The 22,673-nt window shown below is 39.7% G+C and overlaps 8 protein-coding genes across 8 annotated transcripts; 5 read left to right on the top strand and 3 right to left on the bottom strand.

The window, feature by feature from the left end:
* Nucleotides 1-221: 221 nt before the first annotated feature.
* On the top strand, nt 222-1,021 carry ATC70_011937 (uncharacterized protein; the record flags this gene model as incomplete). Its single annotated transcript, XM_064831120.1, has 3 exons — nt 222-297; nt 365-474; nt 545-1,021. 3 exons carry the CDS (start codon nt 222-224, stop codon nt 1,019-1,021), a joined length of 663 nt encoding a protein of 220 aa, XP_064687988.1.
* Nucleotides 1,022-1,919: 898 nt separating this feature from the next.
* ATC70_011936 (uncharacterized protein) lies at nt 1,920-2,540 on the bottom strand (the record flags this gene model as incomplete). Its single annotated transcript, XM_064831119.1, has 3 exons — nt 1,920-2,091; nt 2,165-2,428; nt 2,482-2,540. The coding sequence occupies 3 exons, from the start codon at nt 2,538-2,540 to the stop codon at nt 1,920-1,922; spliced, it is 495 nt and encodes a 164-aa protein (XP_064687987.1).
* A 481-nt stretch (nt 2,541-3,021) lies between these two features.
* ATC70_011935 (uncharacterized protein) lies at nt 3,022-3,697 on the top strand (the record flags this gene model as incomplete). Its single annotated transcript, XM_064831118.1, has 2 exons — nt 3,022-3,150; nt 3,221-3,697. 2 exons carry the CDS (start codon nt 3,022-3,024, stop codon nt 3,695-3,697), a joined length of 606 nt encoding a protein of 201 aa, XP_064687986.1.
* A 698-nt stretch (nt 3,698-4,395) lies between these two features.
* ATC70_011934 (uncharacterized protein) lies at nt 4,396-6,036 on the top strand (the record flags this gene model as incomplete). Its single annotated transcript, XM_064831117.1, has 3 exons — nt 4,396-4,633; nt 4,691-5,049; nt 5,107-6,036. 3 exons carry the CDS (start codon nt 4,396-4,398, stop codon nt 6,034-6,036), a joined length of 1,527 nt encoding a protein of 508 aa, XP_064687985.1.
* A 243-nt stretch (nt 6,037-6,279) lies between these two features.
* Nucleotides 6,280-7,712, top strand: ATC70_011933 (uncharacterized protein; the record flags this gene model as incomplete). Its single annotated transcript, XM_064831116.1, has 5 exons — nt 6,280-6,372; nt 6,424-6,596; nt 6,652-7,081; nt 7,140-7,320; nt 7,384-7,712. 5 exons carry the CDS (start codon nt 6,280-6,282, stop codon nt 7,710-7,712), a joined length of 1,206 nt encoding a protein of 401 aa, XP_064687984.1.
* Nucleotides 7,713-8,361: 649 nt separating this feature from the next.
* Nucleotides 8,362-10,194, top strand: ATC70_011932 (uncharacterized protein; the record flags this gene model as incomplete). Its single annotated transcript, XM_064831115.1, has 6 exons — nt 8,362-8,724; nt 8,775-9,016; nt 9,075-9,169; nt 9,229-9,431; nt 9,484-9,781; nt 9,836-10,194. 6 exons carry the CDS (start codon nt 8,362-8,364, stop codon nt 10,192-10,194), a joined length of 1,560 nt encoding a protein of 519 aa, XP_064687983.1.
* A 122-nt stretch (nt 10,195-10,316) lies between these two features.
* On the bottom strand, nt 10,317-10,712 carry ATC70_011931 (uncharacterized protein; the record flags this gene model as incomplete). The annotated part of the gene is made up of 1 exon (XM_064831114.1): nt 10,317-10,712. One exon carries the CDS (start codon nt 10,710-10,712, stop codon nt 10,317-10,319), a length of 396 nt encoding a protein of 131 aa, XP_064687982.1.
* Nucleotides 10,713-18,895: 8,183 nt separating this feature from the next.
* MON2 (Endocytosis and vacuole integrity protein) lies at nt 18,896-22,550 on the bottom strand (the record flags this gene model as incomplete). Its single annotated transcript, XM_064831113.1, has 7 exons — nt 18,896-19,617; nt 19,673-20,014; nt 20,074-21,522; nt 21,664-21,759; nt 21,815-21,872; nt 21,929-22,312; nt 22,389-22,550. 7 exons carry the CDS (start codon nt 22,548-22,550, stop codon nt 18,896-18,898), a joined length of 3,213 nt encoding a protein of 1,070 aa, XP_064687981.1.
* Between the last annotated feature and the right edge of the window lie 123 nt (nt 22,551-22,673).

Here is a 22,673-nt window from a genome sequence, read left to right as displayed (position 1 = left end):
ATACATCTCATGAAATCCTCATCAACATGCTTGGTACCTGAAATCAAGGTACAGGTTGCTATGGCAACCTATGGAGCCAGACTTGTCCTGCAGTAATATCTTTTTCATCCTTGATATGCCATGTCAATGGCCTACAATATCAAACAAGGCAAAAATGATCCTACAAAAGGAGATTCAAAGGCATCTTTAGTCATTTTGCATCTCTTTCATTTGTTTGGACAATGCCGTTACAAGTTACTTTGGTTCGTCATGGAAATACAGACGCCAACAATGAGCGTTGGTTGCAAGGCCATGTTGGTAAAGTGTATTCACAAACACGTCGTGCCTAAATAACACCCAGCTGACATGACACGTATGTGTATAGATACAGAGCTGAATAAAAATGGACTAAACCAAGCAGCATGTTGTGGCGAACGTCTCAAAGCGGCATCGTATGACCATGTTTATTGCAGTGATCTGAAACGCTGTAAACAGGTAAACTTTGATCATGCATGAGCGTGTCAATATATATATAAAAATAGCTCAATACGCCTCATGCGTATAGACAGCGGCTGCCATCCTGGCTCATCACTCACCCGATATATCCATCGAGTACCTGGCCATCTTGCGTGAAAGAGATTTCGGTAAGCTATCTCGACAACCACTCAAATACTTGTTTTCCGAATCCCAACAACAAGGTCTAAGCATGGATCAATTTATTTCCAACCATGATGGGGAGAGCGAGCTGACGTTTCGGTCTAGAGCCATATCCGCTTGGAATTTCATAATTGAGGATGCTCAAAAGAAACAATATCAATCAGTTTTAGTAGTTACACATGGAGGCCCACTGAAATACTTGAGCACTTATTGGATAGACAATGGATTTAAGGCTGAAAACGAGGACTTGAAAGTGGCGCCAGTTGCTCAAGGCAATACAGCTGTTACTCGTATCAATGTTACGGAGAAAGTTATCCATGAATTCAATTCGACAAGTCATTTACAGAATCAAAACTCAAATCAACCGCCACCACCTGCCGTATAACAATTGCCTAATAATAGTTGAATTTCTGCAATCTAGCATTTACAACAACCTGTTTGTTAAAAAGGCCCCTCCTTTCAACTCCCTGAATTTAATAAAAGCACGAGCAAGATGCCCTGTTTCAATAGTATGTATACGTAGATACTTGGCGCCACCACGATGGACAAGAAAATGTACAGAGAATCACATAAATGGCATTGTTGTTTGCTGCTATTCACATTTGGCATTTCAAAATTAATAAAAATACAATCATTGAGAGACAAAATTCAATTTCTTTGTTAGTGCTAAACAAACTATCGTTCAAATACGAATATGAAAGATAAAAAGAGGTTTAATTCATTGCAATTGATAACACGATGCTTAATTGAATTACATTATACCTTTACACATCTCATTTAATAAATCAGTAATTTTGAATTTTGTTTTAGCCTTATTGTTTTTATCTAACAATATTTTCAATAAGTCAAATACAATTTTTATCATTAAAACATGGCCATCAATGCAACTCAGGCAAAAAAAAAAGAGATAAGGAATGAGATTGATAATGCTGTAATGTGAACAAGGATAGACACTAGGTATGGGTAACAGTAGGAGGATGGTCATAAAAATAGACATTTAAGGAAGATGTTGTACATGAAGATATACAGATATGTAATGAGGACATTCATGCTGTTTCGAAGAGGAAGCTGCCCCATGAATAATTGCTGATTTCACTTTTCCCCTCTCTCATCTACATTCACCACACAAACACTCCCAATATCTATTTGTTTCAATCATAAATAATAGTTATCGTCTTCTTAACAGGGCAAATTAAACCTTTTACTCCAAATATCTTCATATCCAAAGCATCGTTTTTATTCCCGTAATAATGTTCAAAGTGAGACGGATGATCAGAGGACATTCAAGAGATGATTTCTTTTGCGAGCCTTTTTTTTTTTTCAAAGTCTTCAATTCCCAACAAAATGCTTTGACGTTTCTCCATGAGTTCCTTAATTCGACTGTCCAATTCATTCAATCGAGCCTTCTTTGTTGCGTGTTCATTTTCAAGAAGCTTCAAACCTTCTTCAAAGACTCTAAGCAATCAAGTAAATATGATAAATATGAAATCCAACAAAATTTATGCATTGGGCTTTGGGTTTTACGTACCTTTTCCACTTTGTTGTGGTTGTTGGCTGTGGGTTTCTTGGTTCTGGAGGTAGAGAGGCTGATTCTGGAGGTTGGATGATTGTTCGTGGTCGAGACGTAGGCAAGAAACGCACCATATCAACTTGGCTGTACGTTGTGGTAATGCCATTCTTGTTTGTTGCTTTCACTGTACAAACCAACCCACCAATATTCAAGCCCGTGGAGTCATGGGTGTTGTAGAAAACAGAGGCCATAACATGATTGGAAAAGTGTAAGAAGGCAACGCTCCAGCAAAGGTAAGAGAAAAACCCTGTTTATTGCTTCCAATGGTTACCTACCTCGATGCGTCATGTTTTGCAACATGAAGTAGGTCAATTGCGCTTTTTTCTTTCAGCATGTTGTATACTTGCAATGGCGTTTTCATATTTAAACCATCTCCCTGAAGTTTGACTTGATTTGTTACTCTGAAACAGCTTCGACAAGAGGTTGGATTCATTTTGAGAGAATTTACTTTCCTCTTGTTTAGAGAGATTTATCTCTTGTTTAGAGACTCATCTCTTTTTCAGAGACTCATCTCTTTTTCAGAGACTCATCTCTTTTTCAGAGACTTATCTCTTTTTCAGAGACTTATCTCTTTTTCAGAGACTCACCTCTTTTTCAGAGACTTATCTCTTTTTCAGAGACTCACCTCTTTTTCAGAGACTCATCCTTTGGGGATTTTTCCTCCAAGGACTTTTTTTTAAAAAAAAAAGGAAAATGAAAAAACGAGATTATGCTGTGGAGTTTTCCCAATTTTTAAAATCAGCCAATTTTGTTACTGGCTTTCCCCTATACTGTATATTCACAAACACGTCGTGCCTAAATAACACCCAGCTGACATGACACGTATGTGTATAGATACAGAGCTGAATAAAAATGGACTAAACCAAGCAGCATGTTGTGGCGAACGTCTCAAAGCGGCATCGTATGACCATGTTTACTGCAGTGATCTGAAACGCTGTAAACAGGTAAACTTTGATCATGCATGAGCGTGTCAATATATATATAAAAATAGCTCAATACGCCTCATGCGTATAGACAGCGGCTGCCATCTTGGCTCATCACTCACCAGATGTATCCATCGAGTATCTAGCCATCTTGCGTGAAAGAGATTTCGGTAAGCTATCTCGACAACCACTCAAATACTTGTTTTCCGAATCCCAACAACAAGGTCTAAGCATGGATCAATTTATTTCCAACCATGATGGGGAGAGCGAGTTGACGTTTCGGTCTAGAGCCATATCCGCTTGGAATTTCATAACTGAGGATGCTCAAAAGAAGCAATATCAATCAGTTTTAGTAGTTACACATGGAGGCCCACTGAAATACTTGAGCACTTATTGGATAGACAATGGATTTAAGGCTGAAAACGAGGACTTGAAAGTGGCGCCAGTTGCTCAAGGCAATACAGCTGTTACTCGTATCAATGTTACGGAGAAAGTTATCCATGAATTCAATTCGACAAGTCATTTACAGAATCAAAACTCAAATCAGCCACCACCACCTGCCGTATAACAATTGCCTAATAATAGTTGAATTTCTGCAATCTAGCATTTACAACAACCTGTTTGTTAAAAAGGCCCCTCCTTTCAACTCCTTGAATTTAATAAAAGCACGAGTTAGATGCCCTGCTTCAATAGTATGTATACGTAGATACTTGGCGCCACCACGATGGACAAGAAAATGTACAGAGAATCACATAAATGGCATTGTTGTTTGTTGCTATTCACATTTGGCATTTTCAAATTAAATGTATATCATTTCATTAGTGCGCCGCCTATATGAAAAAGTTTAAAAGCGGCTTTAATCACGAGTAATTTCCAATTTAAGCAGGTTGTATAGAGGATGCAAACCTCATTACCTTGATTGTATTCAAAACACGCATCATTTCAAGTGTAAATTTAGTTTTTTTTTTTTCTTTTCTCTTTGAAGGGGACAATAAATGTCATAGTTTATAAAGGGGAAAATGGGTCTGGTTGTCATGGATATCTAAATTGGTTGTCAAGGAAAGGACTCAATTGGAGATTATCCAAATGTAAGGGACCAGCAAAATGGCTAGCTATCACAGCCCCCGCCTTTTTTAGTGCTTTTGTATGCGACATGAATCTAGTAATACAAAAACTTATTTATAAATATTTGATTCAATTAATTGCTTTTGAGATTCTCTCTTTTTCTCTTCTCTTTCACTTTTGAATTATATACATATATCCGCCATGACTTCAGCAACGGCAAATGCTACTACCACTACAGTTACTCGTTTTGTAAGCACATTCATCGACAATTCAAAACACCATGATGACACAGAGATTATCAACAAACTAGCTACATTCTCAGACGACGATGATACATGTTCCTTTGATTCAGAGCAAGATGAGAAATTACTGACACCACCCATCACTGAAGACGAAGAACAAGAATGCCAAGAAGCAGAAGACGAAGCTATCGATTGGGGTAACTATGATTTCGTACAATAGATCAAGAAAACACATGTTAAACACAACATTTTAGAATTTTGGTCCAGAGTGATTTCAGATTTTCCTCAATTCAACCAATCAAATCTCAAATTACTATCGATTCAGGTACAACATGGCATTCCATCCGCTTTGAGAGGCACCATTTGGCCAGTACTAGCCAAAAAGACTGACAATGGACTCCAAGACGATTACATCCAGTTATTAAAGCAGGACTCTGTATATGAAAAAGCCATCACCCGTGATCTACATCGTACATTTCCTCAGCATCCGTTTTTTCAATCTCATGTGGGTCAAGAGGCATTATTCAATGTGGTGAAAGCATATTCCATTTATGATCCTGAAGTGGGTTACTGTCAAGGCATCGCCTTTGTAGCTGGACCATTACTGCTGCATGTAAGTGATTTCAGAAAAAAGGAGGACTCAGTAATTAAAGCCTGATGATGTGTGTAGATGCCAGAGGAAGAAGCTTTTTGCATTTTGGTCCAACTAATGCAGAAATATCATCTCAGAGGTCATTACACGCCTCAATTGGATCTATTACGCCAAAGACTATACCAGTTTGATGGATTACTGCTGGATCACCTGCCCCACATTCATCGACATTTCAACGAGCAAGGTGTGCGCTCCAACATGTATGCCTCGCAATGGTTCTTGACACTGTTCGCTTACAAGTTCCCGTTGGATGTGGTATATCGAATCTATGATACGCTGTTTACTGAAGGTGTGGATTGCTTGTTTCGCATAGGCCTTGCGCTTTTGTACAAGAATCAATGCACAATTCTGTCACTGGATTTTGAGGCATTAGTGACCTATTTAAAGGACGACATGTTGACAGTGTACAAGGACAACATTACTGATCTACTATGCGAGTCATTTGATGTCAAGATATCGCATCGCAAGCTAGATAAATTGGCCCGAGACTATCAAATTGAAACAGCCAAGGCGGATACAGAAGCAACGCTGATAGAGTCCCTACGAAAAAAGAACCGCCATCTAACAGAAAAGAACAGATCAGTCGAAACGGAGAATGACACATTGAAAAAACAACATGCGCTGGTCGCAGAAGAATTGATTTCGAAAAAGCTGGAATTAGCGCGAGTGCATGATGAAAATGACGCATTAAAACAGCAAGCGGTTGAACTACGACGAGTGCTGGATGTGATTCCAAGCCAAATCGAGAACCAAGTGCAGTCTGACATGGAGGCGCTTTGCTTGAAAAATCAAAGCCTGAATCAGAAAAATGCGGAACTGCAAGATCAGTTACAAGATATGGAAACTCTTGTGATTGAAATCAAGCTGAAATACGCTCAAAGTGAGAGTGACAGAGAACAGTTGAACCGAAAACTCGCAGACTTGAAAAAGTGGATGAACAGTGTTTAACATTCAAAATAAAAAACATTTGGAAAAGAAAAACTTTATATTTTACCTTAAGAGGCCAACTCATTTTCCACCGAGTCAAGTTTTATGACCTATAGAAGATGCGTAAAAAAAAAACTAGATTTCAAAATTATTATACCCTCCTTCCCTTCCTCTCTATTTAAACACGCCAACATCTGGTTTTGTTTTCTCTTTCTTGTTTCTTTTTTGTTTTCCCTTTTTCCATACAAAATCACATAGAACATCATGCTCATTACAAAGTTATCTCGCTCCACCCTTGCTTCCATTGTCACTCGTCCTATGACAAAGCGCTGTTATGCTGCTGCTGCCAATAGCGAGGTATTTGAATTAGAGATCCTCCCCTGGGAAAATTACTAACTGTATGATTAGCCTATTAAAAAGACCGCTTTGTATGATTTCCACGTCAAGCATGGTGGCAAGATGGTTCCCTTTGCTGGCTATGCCATGCCTGTTCAATACTCTAATATGGGTATGTTGGCTTCTCATCATCATACCCGTGAGAAGGCTTCCATTTTTGATGTTTCCCACATGCTCCAATCTCGGTAAGTTTCAAATCAAGTGTCTTGACAGCAAAAGGCTGATCTCAATGCCTAATAGTCTGACTGGTAAAGACCGCAACAAGTTCTTTGAAACTCTTGTTGTTGCCGATTTACAAAACTTGCCTGTGGGCCAAGGTACTTTGTCCGTCTTCACCAACGAACAAGGTGGTATCATTGATGACACTATTGTCATGCAACATCAAGACAGTTTGTACGTTGTTTCCAACGCTGGTTGTGCTGATAAGGATTTAGCTCACATTCGCAAGCATCTCGCTGAATTCCAAAAGAAGGGTGGCGAGGTTGAGTTCAATGTCATTACTGATCACTCTTTGATTGCTATTCAAGGCCCTAAGGCTGCTGCTGCTTTAGAGACTTTGGTCGGTCAAAGCTTGGCTGATTTCAGTTTCATGCACGGTAAGCATATGGAAGTTGCTGGTGTTCCTTGCCACATTGCTCGCTCGGGTTATACTGGTGAAGATGGTTTCGAGGTAGGTTGAGTATGGCAGAGTGCTGGAGATGGATATGATCTAATTGAATGTATATTAGCTCTCTGTTCCTACTGAGGAGATTGTCACCATCACTGAAAAGTTGCTGGCTCATCCCGATGTCGAGATGGCTGGTCTCGGTGCCCGTGATTCTCTTCGTCTTGAAGCCGGCCTCTGTCTGTACGGTAACGATTTGGATGAAACTACTACTCCTGTTGAAGCTGGTTTGACATGGACTATTCGTAAGTTGTGTGTGTGTGTGGATGTGTGTAATGGAATAGCAAGAGCTTGACATACTTCTTTAGCCAAATCTCGTCGTGAAACTGGTGGTTTCTTGGGTGCCGAACACATCTTGCCTCAAATCAAGGGTGGTGTCTCTCGTCGTCGTGTTGGTCTTATTGTTGAAGGTGCTCCCGCTCGTGGTGGTGCCGAGATCTTGAACAAGGAGGGTGAAGTCATTGGTACTGTCACTTCTGGCTGTCCTTCTCCTATCCTCAAGAAGAACATTGCCATTGGCTATGTCAAGAACGGATCTCACAAGAAGGGTACTGAACTCGACGTCAAGGTCAGAAACAAGGTACAAAAGGCTGTTGTCACCAAGATGCCTTTTGTCGAATCAAACTACCACAAATAGATCCCCTAGTATTCTTGTTCTCTCTTGTACTTTTTGTATTTTATTTTATCATCTCACATTTCTTTCTGTCATTTCTAATAAAAAAAAATCACTTATAAATTGACTTTTATATATACAACATCCATTAAATACTTGATTTAGAAACTCTTAATGCTATGTATTTGCGCTTGCTATTGTGATACTCTCGAGTTTTGCGGTTGATATCATGATTGTCTCGTAAACAGCCATTTCAATGACACAAAATGTGTGTGTATTGTATAGTGTAACAATGGCAGGTGGTACCAATCATCAGATATACTTGCGAATTCTACCAAGTGGTATATTTGGAATGTGTAAGCTCAAGGCTCTACTTGACGTTTGGATGCAATCTGGTGGATCTTGCAGTAGCCGATGGTTGTTCTTTCACGTCAAGCTTTCATGCATAAACCAGGGCAAAGGCAGTGTGTAACTCGATGTAAACGCATTATCCTACTTTAAGAATGTCATTAGATGTGGGGTAAGTCGGGGATCATGAAAGTAGAGCGAATTCATTGCCCGGGAAATAGACGTTCTTTTGCTTCTTTACACCTTTCGTTTGAGTCTTATAAAAGTACTCGATGCATTCATGTCATAGTTTGAGCCACAGAGTCATACAAAGCAAGCAATCAACATGGATAGTACGACCGCTAAAGTCATCGATAAATCATTAGACGATTTTACGAATAAAGATCATGATAGCATCATCATACACAGCATAGCAACAATAGATCAAGCACCACCACACAAAGGCAGCACATTTGAAAAGCTACTCTTCAAGCTAAAAGGCGACATTTACGCAGCGGATGATCCTCGACAATACTCTCTGGCAAAGAAAAAGCTAATAGTATTCATTGTTGCATTAGGCGGTATCTATGGTCCACTGTCTACTCTGATCTATTTACCTGGCATTCTACAAATGGCAAGAGATTTAAATGTATCCATCGAAGGCATCAATGCCACCATGTCTGCTTATGTTGCATTGGCTGGCCTCACTGTAAGTTCTTTTGTATAAGCCTTTTGAGTTCTAAGGCTCACAAGATGTAGCCTTTGTTCTGGTCAAGCATTAGTGATACGTACGGCAGAAGACCAGTCTATATCATGAGCGTATCTATCGGCATAGTGGCTTCCATCCTCTGTGCTTCGTCTAAAAACATAGCTATGCTGATTGTATTTCGAGCTCTTCAAGCCAGCGGGGCAAGTTCAGGGCAGACACTCGGCGCTGGATCCATTGGAGATGTCTTTGATGTCGCTGATCGCGGAAAAGCGTATGGTGTCTTCTTTATTGGGTGAGTATTAAGTTCAATATTGTTTGAATACTGCTTTGCTGACGTACTTTTATAAAAGGCCACTATTAGGTCCATCCTTGGGGACCCTTATAGGTGGTTTTCTTTGTGAGTTTCTTGGATGGCAATCTACTTTTTACTTTACAGCAATAGTTGGTAGGTTTGCGTGTATCTATTTGTTGGAAGCACAGGCTGATACAAAGATGCCTTAATAGGTGGTGTTGTTTTAGTTTTGGTAGCCTTCTTCCTCCCAGAGACAGTGCGAAAGACCAGACCTAAAGTAGTAGAAGGCAAGGCATCCAGCGTGTTTAAGAACCTGCGCATGGCATTTGCTCCAATGATTGTCATGTTAGGCGATCCAACGATTCTAATCATGACATTATATGGTTCAATAATCTTTGCTTCCCTCTTCTTTTTGGTAAGTCATACTCGATACAACGTCTCATCACCTAATAATGCAACTAATGTAGAACCCCACCATCACGGTTACGTTTGAGACACTGTATAACTACAACGCATGGCAAGTGGGTCTCTGCTACCTCTGCTTGGGTGCGGGCATGATATGTGGTTCCGTGCTTAGTGGCATCTACTCTGATAGGATCATCCAGGACCTTCGCAATAGACTTGGATCAGAAAACGTTTACCCAGAATTGCGATTAAAGGCTGTATATCCATCATTTGTCTTAATTCCTGCAGGTTACTTGCTTTACGCTTGGACCACAGAAAAGCATTTGGCTGTTTATGGGCCACTGATAGGTCTATTTGTTTGTAAGTTTACTGGCTTTTTGCACACTAGGCATATCCTAAATTTATGCCTTCCAGATGCTGTAGGTCAAATGTTTGCCGTCAATCCGTCGTCTGTGTACTATGTCGATAGTAAACCCGGCAGATCGGCGAGTGCTGTTTCATTGAATAATTGTGCAAGGTCTTTATTGGGTGCAATTGTTACCATCTTTTCTACTTCATGTGTGCGCTCTGCTGGCTCAGGCATAGTGTTTACTATTCTGGCTGCAATCAGTGTGCTGAATATTACATTTGTGTTGCTAGTCAAAGTATATGGCCGCAAATGGCGAACAGCTTTTGAAGAAAGAACGAACACAGCACCTGCTACTGTGGCAAATCCTATGAGTAGTGATAATAGTTTGAGTGTTTCAAGTGATAATATGCAGCAGAAAGCTTAAACGCTGCTCTATCGAACTTTACTACAGCAAATTATGCTACATGTTACAATTAAAGGATCAAAAAGAATTGTTTATTTGGATAGTCAATTGTGAAAGTTATAAAGCTTCAACTGCAGCAAACGCTATATCAAGCTCTTTTTTTTTAGAGCGGTTCCTATTACACTATCGAGAATAGATACCTTGCTCGACAAACATGTCGTCAAAGATGTTGTTAAAGTGTTGATTGTCTTGATATCCTTCTTCAACAAAGCAGTGGCAAGAGCAAGGTTGTTAAATTCAAGCTTCTTGCTAACAATGCTACCTAAGACTTTGACAACATCAGGCACAAGTTTGGTTACAACGCCAAGTATAGCAGCAAACTCATCGGCAGAGATAGGATCCATGGAACAGCAATCATTATTAGCCTTCTTCAAACTTGCTTCAATGAGTTGCTCCTTCTGATGAATGGCGTACGCACCTGTGTAGCCATCTTGGCTGCTGAAAGCATCAATCTTGATAATAAACGTTAGTGGATACATTTGCTGTGTAGTGAAGACTTGAGATGACTTACAGATGGGCTGGTCTCAGCAAGTTTATTACCGGAAGAGTTGATACTGTCAATACAAACTTGAGCAGCTGGAGATATCTCTCTTTTGTCAAGTAGTGCAGCAGCATTCACTGCAGGGCAAACCAGACGATATAAAAATTAGTCATCCAAGCTTTATCTTGTATTTGGGCATCTACCAGAGACAGCCAAAGTGATACTAAGCAAAAAGACAATGATTTTAGAACGCATAGTACTGAATGTTGTCAGGATAAATTAATCTGTTGGAAGGAAATAGGAAAAGAATATAAAAAATAGCTGCATTTATATCAAAAGGATGGTTTAAAAGCATGTAGACTGCACATTGTCATGCGTTCTGATAAATCGCTCGGTTGCCATGTCTTTGGAAGCCGTAGGATTGCATAGAAGCTCTGCATCTACTTGTTTTCTTGCTCTGTGGCATATTATGAGGCCCCTGTCTTCTTGTAGTTAGCCTGGGCCACTCCTTTCGAAAAGGCGCAGAGCTGATTCAAATCAGATTACGATACACATATAACATGCATGGTAAAGACATTGTTGCTTTATATACAAAAGCTAGAAAACTAGATTTAAATTGACAATTGTGCATTGCACGCATTGTGAACTCAACTTAATTGCTGCTTAGGGTATAGTAATAGTACAGTATATGCATGCGTTCGGTGTAGATCACTTTTGCATGCGTTCGGTGTAGATCACTTTTGCATGCGTTAAGCGTAGATCACTTTTGTATGCGTTAGGCATAGATCACTTTTGCATGCATTGTGTTAGTTTAGACGTATAGTGCAGTGCTTTGTGCTTGATGCTCCAACTCTTTCGAACCCAGGAATCGAGCTTATTCATCTAGCTCTGTGCAATGTCTTGATGATGGTGCATGCAAAACACTGTTACTATAAGTGCTATCAATATGGATACATCTACAGGATATGATCAATGACGTTCTGCTTTTGAGAAACTGGAGTTTCTTACCAAACACGCTGTTAATGCCATTTAAACATGCACCTGTACTACTAAAGAAAGATCACCAAATGGATTATTGTGTGAAGTGCAAAGCAGACGAACCTGACTTCAGACCCTATTGTGCAATATTGCTGAGACCTTCCACAAACAAAATGTAAATGCGGGTCTGACTCTCTTAGGAAGCTTCACACCTGTATCAATGGAGATAAGTCATGTAAGGACATATAGCATACTTTCATTAGCTCTTTTTACCTAAATCTATGCAAATACCAGCAATATCTGGAAACATTTGAGTCCCGTTTTCTCGCGTTAAAGGCCTTTTTAGCCTGCCAGGATAGCACCAAACAATCACTTTCATCCAGTAGTAACTTACTAACACATTTGCTAAACATTTTTGGGACTAAAAAAAACATCATCAAAAATCGAACAAAAAGCATGAGGTACCCCTCATGGTTTTCATCAAAAACCAAACGATCGCGTTTTTGACCTCAAAAATGAAGACTTTCACTATGGCATACGAGCCTTTCAGCACTTCGGGTGGTTTCCTGACCTACGCTTCGCTTCGGTGGAAACCAACCTACGTTCAAACGGCTCGCGCTGCCGCGGGCCTTTGGCTAACATCCCAAAATTAATATAGCTAAAATGTTAGAAGAGGAACCCTGATTGTTGATTGATATGTAATCACTAATCGTATGAGTGTTTATGCTTCGGATGGTTCTCACCGAAGCGTAGCAAAGGTAGAGAACCAACCTGCGCAGCGGCAGCTCGTGCTACTGATTGCTCTTGCGTATTTTATCAAAATACTGCTACTTTCATTTTGACCCTCCACTTACACATAGTAACCCTTCATATTATCTGTGGATCTGATTCTTATGTGATGTTCTACATCCATATACACGTAGCTACTTCATATACGGGCAAGCAGCATACTGGTATTCCCACTTTTTAGTCCTTAGTGTCCCTAATACAGCAATGTATGAATGCATTTGAGCTGAATTTTCTTGCGTTCAAGGCCGTTTTAGATCGTCAGAATAGCCCCAAATGGTTGCTTTCATATGGCAGTTACTTTCTGACACTTTTGCTCGACTTTTTGGGGACCAAAAAAACATGGTCAAAAATCGACCAAAAAGCATGAGGTATCCCTCATGGTTTTCATCGAAAATCAAACGACCGCATTTTTCATCTTGATAATGGAGACTTTTACTATGGTATATCTTGAATCAAAATGTTTCTATCAATCCAAAGCAACCTCTGAAATTATCTTTGTGGGACTTTGATATGTAAAATTTCGACATTTTGGCCATAAATCTCTTTTCATATTTTTACAAATCATTCAATAAGTGAATTCAAAACATCTATTTTACTTAGTACCATTGGAAGCGCCTTGAAAAGTACTCCAGGAAAGCTTAAGGAAGCATGGGGTGATTATCATACTTCACTTAGTCGAATCTGCAAAAATAGCTCGATCGAGTCCAAAATTATCAAAATATGTCCAATCTGGAACAGACTATGATTCTGGGTTTGAATTAATTTTGGCTGGTAGGGCCAGCTGGAAAACTCATGCCCTTTTCATAAGGCAATACAGTAGTAAATGCCCTTGAAGCGTATAGAAAGTAGATGGCAGGTCATAGCACTATCGTTTATGATGATATTTTATTGCCTTCTATATCGTTCATAATGATATTTTATTGCATTCTATATTTAATAACGTTAGTCTGGACATTGACAATGCATGGGTTGCATAAAATGTCTGCAGTAAGTAATGAAATCTCTGAGGCTCTGAGACGTCGCTCAAATAAAACATTGACAGCACTGAGCAGAGGAAAGAGGGTAGAAATTACAGTGGTTTTTGTTGATTGATTGTAAAATCATTATTCTCATATGAGCCAGGTCTGATAGATGCCTTGAAACTCAGGTTCCATATTAGGATTGTAAAGTGCAAAAGTACTGAACATTTATTATGTTATGATATGAGCCAGGTCTGATAGATGCCTTGAAACTCAGGTTCCATATTAGGATTGTAAAGTGCAAAAGTACTGAACATTTATTATGTTATGATGATATGAGCCAGGTCTGATAGATGCCTTGAAACTCAGGTTCCATATTAGGATTGTAAAGTGCAAAAGTACTGAACATTTATTATGTTATGACGAGCCTTTCAGCACTTCGGGTGGTTTCCTGACCTACGCTTCGCTTCGGTGGAAACCAACCTACGTTCAAACGGCTCGCGCTGCCGCGGGCCTTTGGCTAACATCCCAAAATTAATATAGCTAAAATGTTAGAAGAGGAACCCTGATTGTTGATTGATATGTAATCACTAATCGTATGAGTGTTTATGCTTCGGATGGTTCTCACCGAAGCGTAGCAAAGGTAGAGAACCAACCTGCGCAGCGGCAGCTCGTGCTACTGATTGCTCTTGCGTATTTTATCAAAATACTGCTACTTTCATTTTGACCCTCCACTTACACATAGTAACCCTTCATATTATCTGTGGATCTGATTCTTATGTGATGTTCTACATCCATATACACGTAGCTACTTCATATACGGGCAAGCAGCATACTGGTATTCCCACTTTTTAGTCCTTAGTGTCCCTAATACAGCAATGTATGAATGCATTTGAGCTGAATTTTCTTGCGTTCAAGGCCGTTTTAGATCGTCAGAATAGCCCCAAATGGTTGCTTTCATATGGCAGTTACTTTCTGACACTTTTGCTCGACTTTTTGGGGACCAAAAAAACATGGTCAAAAATCGACCAAAAAGCATGAGGTATCCCTCATGGTTTTCATCGAAAATCAAACGACCGCATTTTTCATCTTGATAATGGAGACTTTTACTATGGTATATCTTGAATCAAAATGTTTCTATCAATCCAAAGCAACCTCTGAAATTATCTTTGTGGGACTTTGATATGTAAAATTTCGACATTTTGGCCATAAATCTCTTTTCATATTTTTACAAATCATTCAATAAGTGAATTCAAAACATCTATTTTACTTAGTACCATTGGAAGCGCCTTGAAAAGTACTCCAGGAAAGCTTAAGGAAGCATGGGGTGATTATCATACTTCACTTAGTCGAATCTGCAAAAATAGCTCGATCGAGTCCAAAATTATCAAAATATGTCCAATCTGGAACAGACTATGATTCTGGGTTTGAATTAATTTTGGCTGGTAGGGCCAGCTGGAAAACTCATGCCCTTTTCATAAGGCAATACAGTAGTAAATGCCCTTGAAGCGTATAGAAAGTAGATGGCAGGTCATAGCACTATCGTTTATGATGATATTTTATTGCCTTCTATATCGTTCATAATGATATTTTATTGCATTCTATATTTAATAACGTTAGTCTGGACATTGACAATGCATGGGTTGCATAAAATGTCTGCAGTAAGTAATGAAATCTCTGAGGCTCTGAGACGTCGCTCAAATAAAACATTGACAGCACTGAGCAGAGGAAAGAGGGTAGAAATTACAGTGGTTTTTGTTGATTGATTGTAAAATCATTATTCTCATATGAGCCAGGTCTGATAGATGCCTTGAAACTCAGGTTCCATATTAGGATTGTAAAGTGCAAAAGTACTGAACATTTATTATGTTATGATATGAGCCAGGTCTGATAGATGCCTTGAAACTCAGGTTCCATATTAGGATTGTAAAGTGCAAAAGTACTGAACATTTATTATGTTATGATGATATGAGCCAGGTCTGATAGATGCCTTGAAACTCAGGTTCCATATTAGGATTGTAAAGTGCAAAAGTACTGAACATTTATTATGTTATGACGAGCCTTTCAGCACTTCGGGTGGTTTCCTGACCTACGCTTCGCTTCGGTGGAAACCAACCTACGTTCAAACGGCTCGCGCTGCCGCGGGCCTTTGGCTAACATCCCAAAATTAATATAGCTAAAATGTTAGAAGAGGAACCCTGATTGTTGATTGATATGTAATCACTAATCGTATGAGTGTTTATGCTTCGGATGGTTCTCACCGAAGCGTAGCAAAGGTAGAGAACCAACCTGCGCAGCGGCAGCTCGTGCTACTGATTGCTCTTGCGTATTTTATCAAAATACTGCTACTTTCATTTTGACCCTCCACTTACACATAGTAACCCTTCATATTATCTGTGGATCTGATTCTTATGTGATGTTCTACATCCATATACACGTAGCTACTTCATATACGGGCAAGCAGCATACTGGTATTCCCACTTTTTAGTCCTTAGTGTCCCTAATACAGCAAAGTATGAGTGCATTTGAGCTGAATTTTCTTGCGTTCAAGGCCGTTTTAGATCGTCAGAATAGCCCCAAATGGTTGCTTTCATCTGGCAGTTCCTTTCTGACACTTTTGCTCGACTTTTTGGGGACCAAAAAAACATGGTCAAAAATCGACCAAAAAGCATGAGGTATCCCTCATGGTTTTCATCGAAAATCAAACGATCGCATTTTTCATCTTGAAAATGAAGACTTTTACTATAGTATATCTTGAATCAAAATGTTTCTATCAATCCAAAGCAACCTCTGAAATTATCTTTGTGGGACTTTGATATGTAAAATTTCGACATTTTGGCCATAAATCTCTTTTCATATTTTTACAAATCATTCAATAAGTGATTTCAAAACATCTATTTTACTTAGTACCATTGGAAGCGCCTTGAAAAGTACTCCAGGAAAGCTTAAGGAAGCATGGGGTGATTATCATACTTCACTTAGTCGAATCTGCAAAAATAGCTCGATCGAGTCCAGGATCATCAAAATTTGTCCAATCTGGAACAGACTATGATTCTGGGTTTGAATTAATTTTGGCTGGTAGGGCCAGCTGGAAAACTCATGCCCTTTTCATAAGGCAATACAGTAGTAAATGCCCTCGAAGCGTATAGAAAGTAGGTGGAAGGTCATAGCACTATCGTTTATAATGATATTTTATTGCCTTCTATATCGTTCATAATGATATTTTATTGCATTCTATATTTAATAACGTTAGTCTGGACATTGACAATGCATGGGTTGCATAAAATGTCTGCAGTAAGTAATGAAATCTCTGAGGCTCTGAGACGTCGCTCAAATAAAACATTGACAGCATTGAGCAGAGGAAAGAGGGTAGAAATAACAGTGGTTTTTGTTGATTGATTGTAAAATCATTATTCTCATATGAGCCAGGACAGATAGATGCCTTGAAACTCAGGTTCCATATTAGGATTGTAAAGTGCAAAAGTACTGAACATTTATTATGTTATGATATGAGCCAGGACAGATAGATGCCTTGAAACTCAGGTTCCATATTAGGATTGTAAAGTGCAAAAGTACTGAACATTTATTATGTTATGATATGAGCCAGGACAGATAGATGCCTTGAAACTCAGGTTCCATATTAGGATTGTAAAGTGCAAAAGTACTGAACATTTATTATGTTATGATATGAGCCAGGACAGATAGATGCCTTGAAACTCAGGTTCCATATTAGGATTGTAAAGTGCAAAAGTACTGAACATTTATTATGTTATGATATGAGCCAGGACAGATAGATGCCTTGAAACTCAGGTTCCATATTAGGATTGTAAAGTGCAAAAGTACTGAACATTTATTATGTTATGATATGAGCCAGGACAGATAGATGCCTTGAAACTCAGGTTCCATATTAGGATTGTAAAGTGCAAAAGTACTGAACATTTATTATGTTATGATATGAGCCAGGACAGATAGATGCCTTGAAACTCAGGTTCCATATTAGGATTGTAAAGTGCAAAAGTACTGAACATTTATTATGTTATGATATGAGCCAGGTCTGATAGATGCCTTGAAACTCAGGTTCCATATTAGGATTGTAAAGTGCAAAAGTACTGAACATTTATTATGTTATGATGATATGAGCCAGGTCTGATAGATGCCTTGAAACTCAGGTTCCATATTAGGATTGTAAAGTGCAAAAGTACTGAACATTTATTATGTTATGATATCAAGTCAAAATGAAGATATCAATCCAAGGCAACCCCTGAAACTTTGTTGGTGAATCCTTTAGATGTAAAATCTCGACATTTTAGGCAAAAACCTCTTTTCATATTTTCATAGATTGCTCAACAGACTTATTCAAAGCACCTCTTTTAATTGGCACCATTACATGCGCATTGAAAAGTACTCTAAAAAACCATAAGGAAGTATGAAGTGATCATCACATTTCATATAGTCGAATCTAGCAAAATAGTTTGTTCAAGTCGAATTTTTTTTTTTTTTTTTTTTGTATGGAATGAAAGTTTTATTAAGTAGTTATGAATAAATAGTTAATAAAATCATTGTATAAATGGATCAAGTGTATACTAGGTAAAGTGACTTGCCATATTGTATCTTATGAGGTCTTATAAATCAATACTATCCATTTTGGACAGCTTATCCAGTTCTCTGTTGATATTGCTAATTCAAGTCGAAAATCAATCAAAATCAATCAAAATCAACCAATTGAGACATACTGCTGAGCGGAGACTAAGCCAGGTTTGGCTGGCAACAACAGCAATCATTGTATTTCTTAGTATGAAGGCATCTACGTGTTTAAAGCTGTTGAGGAAAGGATTTTATCAGTATCAACGTTGATGATTTATTTTATGGAGACCCTCACAAGCCATTTTAGATAGTGCAATGATAATTGTTGACCTTAATTGTATTGCAGCGTTTTTTAAGAGCAATGACGAACTCTACAATCAGTTACGTTCTAGATATAAGCCCTTATTTCATCAAAGGCTACATCGAGCGTATTGCAATATTGTTAGACATCAGTCTTTGCACTGATATCTCCCAAATCTAAGTCAATAGTAGTTGGTAATAGATTGAGAAAGCGATGGCCATAAGCAGGCTTGTGTGTTTTGCTTTATCGAATCAAGCCATTCTTTGGTTGACTAGTTGTTCTCCTCGTCGACTATGCCGCTGTATAAATTGATTTCCTTCAAATCACGAGCTCTACGGACGATGGGCTCTGCTTGAGGCAAGTTCTCGAATATACAGTCGACACGAAGCTTTGATAAACATTTGCAGATGTAAAACAACATGAACAGAGTAATAGTTAAGCTTACAAGAGTTGTGTTATTATATATAGAGATATGATTAAGATGGAAAATTGTAATAGATTGTGTGCGAGTTGCTATGTCAAAACAATACAGCACTCAAGTAGGGAATATTTATAATATAGATGAGAAATCTACTGAATCAGTTCTTTTACCAAGAGATTGCCTCCTTCATTTGCATTCAATTGAGTGGATGATTGAGATCGGATGATGGGAGGCACTGTAGGTGGAGCAAGACCTTCTTTGGGCTCATCAAACACAGTGTTTTGTGGTGATGATGACAGGTAATAGTTTTGCTGTGTCTGTGGTTGCTGTGTTGTTTCTGCTGGTTGTTCCATGGGAGGGTAGGATGGATAGTCAGCATTACTGCTGCTTGAGGTGGTCACTGTCGCTGGTGAAGAGTGCTGTCTTGGCAATTGAGGTGGGACAGGGAGTCCTGCAGCGGCAGATTTAGATCGTCTCATCTTCATGACCACTTCGCACTTTTTCAAAATGTGTCGCACGTTCAGCTCCATGTCGCCTTCTTCATAAGATAGATTCTGCAATAAGGGGATGAAATCTTCAGGCACAGTGGCAAATTCTTCGGCGTTTTGGATCATGATCGTGACGCACTCGATAGCATGGAAGGATTCGTCTTTGATGGGGTCTTTGCTCTTGGAATACAGAATGTTGGGCGCAATGACGGTGGCTAAATTGGCTGTGTGCATTTTACTGCCACCTCCCCCAGCATCATCAGCGAATTGGGATACCCATTTCATGAATGTGAACAAGACTTCCATGGTATCGCGATTTGCTTTGGGCAAGAGACAGCAAGCCAAATGTGTCACACGCTTTCGATCTGCTTCCGAGTCCAACTCTACACTGGGTTAATCACCTTACTCGGAAGCAACATTCACAGGCTCTCTACTTACTTTGGGCAGTAATGAACAGTCGATGCAATCTGTACGTCAGTAACGGATCAGGCAGCTCTCTCAAGAACTTTTTGATCAATGCGGCCACTTGAATAGGTGTTTCGTTCAAGAATTGCACAGAATTGGGGTTCTTGTCAATCTCCTCACTCAGCTCTCTCAGTCGACGGATATTACCATTCTTACGAAAGATACCCTCCACAGACATGTCCATTTGCTTCATGGCTGAAATACTGTCGTCAATGAACGATGGGATTTTGATGATGCGCGTAGGCCCCACGCCTAAATTGGATTCAATACCATTCTTTTCGACTAGCGTATCAATAGGCACGCCAAACGTTCCCTCTATCATGACACGTCAATGCAACGCTCTTCCCCAAAACCAACTGCATGATCGGCCTTACCTTTGGCCCGAGGCACCTTTTTATTACCACCCGCCTTTAAGCTGGTAACGAACTTACCCCACAAGGTCGAGTTCTTTCTATCGTCAATCAAATCAGCCAACTCCTCCAATGTAAAATGGTCGTTCAGAATCTCATCCAGGTAAAGCACGGCAATGTGTTTCAGCATAAAGTGTTGTAATGCTCCCAATTCCGCAAAGTAGAAACTCTTGGCCTTGGGTACTGATTTGGTATATTTGTGTGTGTATAATCGAGTTGCACTGCTCACACTCATTTGAGACAAATCCCCTTCCAACTCGTTCAATGAGGATCGCTTTATCGAAGATGTCAAACTGTGAGGTCGACTGCTGTGGATGCTGTTGTTTTCATCCGTCTTGTTGGTCACGAATGCGGTGGTTGGGCTGGGCGTCTCCATCAATGTGGAGCGTTTACCTACACGATGTGAGTTGGTAATCTTGCGATTCATGTGGGTGGATTTCATGCGTTTGATATCGTTCAGATGGATCTCTTCATTGTGAGCATCTTGAGGCACTTGAGGCAGAGGTGGTTGCTGAGCTGGCACTTGCTGCTTGACAGGTGGTTGCTGTTGCTGTTGTTGCTGTTGTTGCTGTTGAGGCGGCTGTGTCTGTATTTGGAGAGGTTGCTGGTGCTGATGCTGAGACTGTTCAACAGGCTGGCCATAGTATGCCACCATGGGATCTGGCACGTTCAACAAGCTGTACAAGCGTCGCAATGCCACACGCAATAAGAAGGACGACTGCTTCAACTTGGACACATATTCCACGCCTTGAGAATAACCGTCTTTGTTGCTAGAAATACACTTTTTGCAGGTAATCGTCAAGGTTTGCTGCTGAATCCAGGCATCTTTGTATTCCAGTCGAAGTGGAGAGCAACACTGTGTACAAGCAAAGCACTGATCATGCCAGAGGTGCGTCTTGTATCTGAAACAAGCATCTTCACAAGCCTTTCTACAAAACTGACACAGATCAGATGATATCGTGTAATCCGCTTCATGCAAATATTGACGCTTTTTGTTTGCTAATTCCATCAACTGACTCAAGAAACGGCTGATAGCTACAGATTTGGTGTCGTTCTTCTTTTCCAGCTTCAATGCGCCTGTCAAGCCGATGCGGATCAGCACTTTGAGATAATGAGCCAGTCCAGTCACCAGCGAGAGCAAGTCCTGTGTGATGCCAATTTTACGAAGACCACTTTCTTGTGTATGAGACAGAAGAGAGAAGAAATTGGATACCTTTTTGCACAACATGCTGGATTCTCGGTCGTAAAACAGTTCTTCCTTGGTCTGTTTGTGGTAATGGTCAGCGAGATCGTCAATGGCAGTAAACAAAACATCGACATGTGTCACAAAATAGTCTGCCATTTTAACACCATCCGCATAGCTTCCCTCAGAGACATGTAGCAGCATATCTGATATACAGCCAGCAGCAGATTCTATCAAGAAACATACAGTGTCAGTCGTTGTTGATTCAGGGGGGTTTGCTTACAAAAAGAAGAAAAAGGAGGAAAGAGTAGGAGTACCATGCCAACATGGAGATACAGACTACAGAGGACTGGATGAAACTTGATCTTTACCTTCGAATGCTGATAACACTGTCCAAATTCGATACACTTTTTCTTCCATGATAGTCTGCGTTTCCTTGAGTTCGTCAGAGGTCATTAGGCTGAGATCTAGATAATGAAGCGGGTTAACGGGGCGTTTTTATTGTAGACAGCTGGCAGTTACCAAGAGTTGTGGTGGAATCATCTTGTCCAAAAGACTGTGCTAATTTGACATTCCAAAACTAGGCTTGACGAGTGAGTACGACAATACTGCAAAACGGTGTCTAACAGCACTCACCTTGTGAATCATGTAGCATTCCGGATGCCAATGTTCATCTACGTTATTTCTATTGATTTCTACAAATTGTTTGAGGATAGCAGTTTCACAGCCGATGCATTTGATGGCAAACTGGATCGAATAATGGTAATGACAATACACATTGTTATCGTACTCGTAGTAAGAGTCATCGGGACCAAAGACCACAGAGCAAATACTGCAACAGAAATGCTCCAAATGAAACTTCTTTCCAACTGCTGTGATGTATGATCCTCGCAATGCGTCTCCACAATTATCACAGGCTAAATTGAGTCTTTTGAAATAATCTCTTTCACACAGTGGTTTTTGAATACCGTCTTCAAATTCGATGGGAAAGAATTTTTCGGCCACTGGTTCATTGCAATCCTGTGATTTTATTACTACATGTTAGCGCTTGGATACACACATCAGATCAAACAAATGCAGCGAAGGAAGCACTTACTATGCAAAGAAAACAGTTCCAGTGAAAAGCACCATCCAGGGCGCGTGCAAAGTTGCCTTCGAGCTGTTGATGACAAGCTGTACAGTTGATGGTGGTCGTATTTGCTGTCGATGTTGCTGTAGTAATCATGTTGGGCTGAACCTGGGTTTCTGATGGATTCATACTGTATGTGTTATATAGTAGTGAGGAGGAGGAGAGGAGGAGAGAGAGTGTGTGTGTGTTTTTTCAAAGGTTGATGTATATATAATTTTACAAATAGGAAAAATAAAGGAAAGGAGGGTGAGG

Source organism: Mucor velutinosus, assembly GCF_035048745.1.
Source record: "Mucor velutinosus strain NIH1002 chromosome Unknown tig00001567, whole genome shotgun sequence".
NCBI classification, from domain to species: domain Eukaryota; kingdom Fungi; phylum Mucoromycota; class Mucoromycetes; order Mucorales; family Mucoraceae; genus Mucor; species Mucor velutinosus.
This window is presented reverse-complemented; position numbering and strand designations above follow the sequence as displayed.